The sequence below is a fragment of the Furipterus horrens genome, unplaced genomic scaffold, assembly GCF_987537825.1.
Source record: "Furipterus horrens unplaced genomic scaffold, mFurHor1.1.pri manual_scaffold_3, whole genome shotgun sequence".
NCBI lineage: Eukaryota > Metazoa > Chordata > Mammalia > Chiroptera > Furipteridae > Furipterus > Furipterus horrens.
Window position 1 is genome coordinate 139,854,222 of NW_028327173.1, and position 5,581 is coordinate 139,859,802.

The window sequence follows — 5,581 nt, forward strand, 5'->3', positions numbered from 1 at the left end:
AAACAAAGCCAAATATGTTTAGAGCAGAAAGATTATGCCATTCTCAATAGGAAATACCATGAGGAGTACCATCTCCAATGAATGATTTCTATTTCTAGGTGTTTCAGAAGAAATTAGAAAACACATAAGATATCTTCAAAAGGAGTTCACATAACACTGAACTCCAGCTAGAAAAATCACTTTTCATTATTGTTTTGGTCAAGTTTCTTTTTCTGAGAATTCTCTTAGTTCAAAAGAGGCAAAAATAAACAAGCAAACTAACAAAATATAACACACTCTATTTGAGAAAAACAAATTTTACTCTCATTCTTAATATTTTCTGCATAGTTCTCTTAGAAAAACTAGAGAAGAGCTGCTCGCTCTCCACAAGGAGTCTTTGTGTAAAGAGATTGGTTTTGTTCTCCCCTCTTCATGCTGCATTTGGATCTTTTCACAAAAACTTTCATAACCTTGCTCTCCAGGTAGGTGAAGAGGATGGTCACACAAATGGAAAAGTTTCTTGGGCCCAAATTCTCTCTTCTGCTTGTTTATCTTGAAATAATGTATACAGAGAAATTTCTTGGTATTAATTTTTTTTCTTTTTGAAATTCAAGTACTTTTCTGCATTGTCTATGTAAATCCTTGACACCTAGTTTGAATAACAGATAACTTTCCCTGAATCATTTGAGAGAACCAAGTGCAACATGGAATAGGTAACTGGGACTGAGAACAAAAATACAAATTTTGTCTTGCTTAATATTTTGCCTAGAGCTAGTTCTAGATTGAAAATCTCCTAATCTGGACAGACAGCACCTACTAATTCTTAAACACTTCAATGGAAAAAAAAAAAGGTATCAATGTTTTCTGATATTTTTATTTGTAACTCAAGATATTCCCACCTCATTTGGGGGTGAATGTAGGTATAGAGCAGGAGTAATGGATAAATAGTATCTTATTATGTTCTTTGTTTCCCTTAAGTGTATTTATGGTGAAAAGTCCAAGAGTAGCATGCCTCCCACTTCCCCTATTATCCTTTCCTACAAAATGGGTCATGGTGAACCTCTTTTGTACATGCTTTAATGGTATGAATCATCGCCTTTTGGTAATTAGTGTATTCCAGCAACTGTCCTACTCATCTTGAGTTTGCTGATTCTTTAAACTTTAAAGGTAAAGATTTTATTTTTTCTTAGTCTCTAAAAACTTCCCAACATTTGTCACCTGGGATAATAAACAAAGAGTATGAGTTTTATTTCAATTCTTCTTTAATAATTTGTTTCTTAACATGCACATTTATAATAACTACTAACCTTTGTGCAATGTACAGTACAAAATAGTCTTTCTTCAATTTGACATATTATTATGCAGTAAGCATTGTGGTGTGAGTACATAGACAACTAAGGAATATTTCCTCACTTTGAGGAACTTAGTCATTTTGGGAGTAAGCATATGTTGCTCAAAGGCAGATTACATTTGATTCTCAAAGCCACTTTGGGAGATATTATTATCCCTATATTAGACTGAGTAAACAAAAAATAAAGCTCAGGTTTAATATCTTGTTTGAGGTCACTCCGTTGGTGAGTTAGACCTGGGCATTAAATCCAGATACTTCATTCTGGAACTCTTGTCCTTAAAGAATATAATTCTGTTTATTTAAAAAATGGAGTGATTTTCATGCTCTCATTACCTCATGCCCAATCATTGTCTCCCTTCCTAGTTTCTTGTAAATGCAATTTAAAAGCATTACAAGAAGAGTTGGAAGAGATGCAAAATGTTTCTATTTATACAAAAAATGTACATGTCTAACCTCACAAAACTTGTTTACTTTTTTTTAACCTTGGAGTATGATTTATAAACACCAGACTCAAAATATGATGACTTTTCTTTCTTCTTTTTTTTTTTTTTTTTGTTTAACATAGATCTCTTTTACTCCAATTTAATGCCGTTTTTTTTTTTTTTTTTAGGTCACTTGGTATTCTTGACTTCATGAAAACAGAAAATGATTCAAAGGTGACAGAATTTGTTCTTCTGGGTCTGTCATCCTCTTGGGAGCTGCAGCTATTTCTCTTTCTAATATTTTTGTTGTTTTACATGGCTATTATCTTGGGAAACCTCTTGATTGTGGTAACAGTGAGAGCTGATACTCACCTACTTCAATCTCCTATGTACTATTTTTTGGGCCATCTGTCCTTCATTGACTTATGCCTGAGCTGTGTTACTGTGCCAAAGATGTTAGCGGATTTCCTACGGCAGGGCAAAATCATCTCTTTTTCAGGATGCCTGGCTCAGATCTACTTCCTGCACTTTCTGGGAGCCAGCGAGATGCTTCTGCTGACAGTCATGGCCTATGATAGGTATATTGCTATATGTGATCCTTTGCACTACTTGACATTCATGAACCGCCAGCTCTGTTGTCAGTTGGTTTTTGCCTGCTGGTGTGGGGGTTTCATCCACTCTATCACACAGGTCACACTGGTCATCCAGCTGCCCTTCTGTGGCCCCAATGAACTGGACAACTTCTACTGTGATGTCCCACAGGTCATCAAACTAGCCTGCATGGACACATATGTGGTAGAGGTACTGATGGTCTCAAACAGTGGGCTGCTGTCTCTTGTCTGCTTCCTGGTCTTGCTCTTCTCCTATGTTGTCATCCTCATTAGCCTGAAAACTCATTTCCACCAGGGCCAGAGCAAGGCACTCTCTACCTGTGCCTCCCACTTAACAGTGGTCAGCCTGATCTTTGTGCCATGCGTATTCATCTATCTGAGGCCTTTCTGCAGCTTCCCTGTGGATAAGGTGTTCTCCATCTTTTACACAATGATCACACCTATGTTAAACCCTCTCATCTATACACTCAGAAATGCTGATATGAAGACAGCCATGAAGAAGCTGAGCAAAAAGCACATGGCATCCTGTTGCCACATTAAAGGATGAGCAGGAAGAGGTGATTTAGAAAACATACTCTTTCTTGGGACACTGTAAACTCTTCCTGTACCTGAGTACATTCATAAAACCAATTTGGTGACTTTGGTAGAAAAGAAAAGCCAGAATAAAAATGATTGCTTTTGATTATTGCATTGCTCTTGATTATAGTTGGAGGTATAGGTGACTGTTTCAGGTATTAAATATCAAGCAGGGAATACAGGAGTGTTTGCTGCCTCACAAATAACAACAGTAATTAATCAAGTACTAGAGTCAAGAGGACACCTTGAAATATCAACTCTTCTATTCTTTGTCTAATTAATAGTCTTCCTTTATTTAATTCATTTTACTTTTACACTCTATTCAAATGAAAGAAGCTATCACATTTCCATTTGAGTCCCACTCCTCCAGGGTTTAAGAATTCTTGGTGTCAGGAAGTTCTTTTTTTGTCTTGTCTCTACCAAAGCCTGAAAACATCACTAACCACCCTGTGTAATGGTGTTCACCCAGGAATTGTGTTCTGTATTGTGCCAAATTTTAGAAGTGTAGTCGAACAACTCACAAAGTTTATGTGTGAAGAAAACAGAGTCTGGGAGCATTAGATGACAGAAGCTTTTTTAGTATTCCGCTGTAAAGACTGCTCTAGGTGAGGCTTCCCATTTCACCTTGAAGTTTTCATTGAGTGGAATTTATAGTGAGGGAAATTTGATAAGCTGGCCTTCCACTGATTATAATGCTTAAGAGCTACAAACTCTAAAGAAAAAGAAGGATGAAATGAGCTATGTTTTGAAGTACTCCTCCACCTGGCCCCTGCCCTTCAGGTTCTCATGGATATGACCTCTGAGTCTCAAAAGTGATTTGAGGACTAGATCATATTCAACTTCATTTTTACAAGTGAACTCAATTTCTTAAGTGACTTGCCCAAGATCACTTGTGTACTCAACCAAGGAAGCCAGTAACTTTAGGTAGTTAAAATTAAGCTAATATTTTTTCCTCCCCAGAAAGAGTGTTTATTCTAAGTATACATAGGTTAATTTCTTAGTTCTGACTATACATATCTGTATAGGAGCTCCAGAACTAGGATGGCCCTAAAAATGTTCTCTTAAACATTCATATTTAAAGTTATCTATTTCTGATCGAAGACTCTTTGCTACTTTACAGCTATGGAAAGGTATTTATTTACTGAATAATAATATAGTGATGGACTTTTAGGAATATTTTTATATTTGTTTGCTTTATTTCCTAATCAATTTCTATGACAGACTTTCCTGATTACTTAGCTGAAAAACATATCTCAGGAAAAAATATCTAAAATTCTACCTAATACTAGGATTTCACTATGTAGTTTGCAACACCCTTCAACACATAAGAGTTTTCTTTACATATGAACAAAGAATGGACTTTCATTTTTGTGATAGGAGCTAGTAATTTTATGTTTAAGAAACTCTATATATATATATGTATACATATAAGTATATATGTATGTATGGATTTCTACAGAAGGACTCCTCATAGACCAGGAACAAGACTACCACTTGAGTGATATCTTAAGAGGATGAGTGAGGGTGAGAGTGGCATCTCTGATATGAATCATGCCCTCCTCTTTCTCTTTCACTCCATAGCATTTCCACAGAGCTCCATTGCCTGCAATGAATATCCAAAAGAGTAGACAGTAGGAAACTGCCAGATGGAAAGTAGGGTGTGGGTTTACAGGAAGGTTTAAATGATGCTGTGAGTCAACTAGGCATATTGCTGGAATAGGCTTTCTTTTCGTATAAGTTGCCTGAAAAATCCTCTTTTCTTAATATCCCTCTTTCTTAGCAAAATTTAAGCTCTTTGCAAATCATTTTAAGTGCCCTGTGGATAGCTGGGATTGGTAGCATAATATTCAGAAAAGGAAGAACTTTGTATAGTCCTCTTTGCATTTTCAGTCCTCCAATACTTACTTGATCAATTTTCTATATGAAAATTATCATTATTAATAAGCTAATAATATTCTGTTTTTCAAACTGGATTAATATTATCAATAGGGTTCCTTGCTCAAATGCCCCGAGCTCACCTCCAGGGTCTGTCTGAGCCTCCTCCTTGGGTCTATCTTCCTGAGGTTGGATCATACCGATGTGTATGCACCTTTAGCTGTGGGCACTGTGTTTAAGTGTGTGAACAGAGTCTGGACATCTGAGATGCAGACTTCACATTCATACATGAGAGACTTCTTGTATTGGGAGTTGGAACCAGGAGAAGAAGTAGGCTGGAGACTGAGAGCCAAAGCTTGCTCTTTCCACATTACCATGCCTAGTATATATTTCAAGGAGTGTGAGGATTTGAAATTAGAAACTGGACTTCCAGTAATTATGATACTAAGAGAACATTATTCTCTTAGTATGTTTTCAGGCTTTATTAGACAGAATACTTAAATTATATTACCTTGACTTATAGTTTTTAGACATATGTATCTGAGCTCCAATTGTATCCTTGCCCTGAGTCCCACAGATATTTGGGGTGGATCTTCCCTCTCTTCCTGCTCTTATGGTTCTATGGGCTACTGAAATAACTGAAAGGAGACAAAGATAAGTCAGATTTATGAGATCATGGGAAGATTATTGACTTTATATTTTGAAAACAGATGGTTACTAAGACCAAACATACAACTTAGCTCCAAACTACATATTATCAATGAACC

At 36.3% G+C, this 5,581-nt stretch overlaps 1 protein-coding gene across 1 annotated transcript; it reads left to right on the top strand.

Annotated features, from left to right (window-relative positions):
* The first annotated feature begins 1,944 nt into the window (after positions 1–1,944).
* On the top strand, positions 1,945–2,910 carry LOC150016193 (olfactory receptor 4Q3-like). The gene has a single exon (XM_090271929.1). The coding sequence runs from the start codon at positions 1,963–1,965 to the stop codon at positions 2,908–2,910; it is 948 nt and encodes a 315-aa protein (XP_090128055.1). The 5' UTR covers positions 1,945–1,962.
* The last annotated feature ends 2,671 nt before the right edge of the window (positions 2,911–5,581 follow it).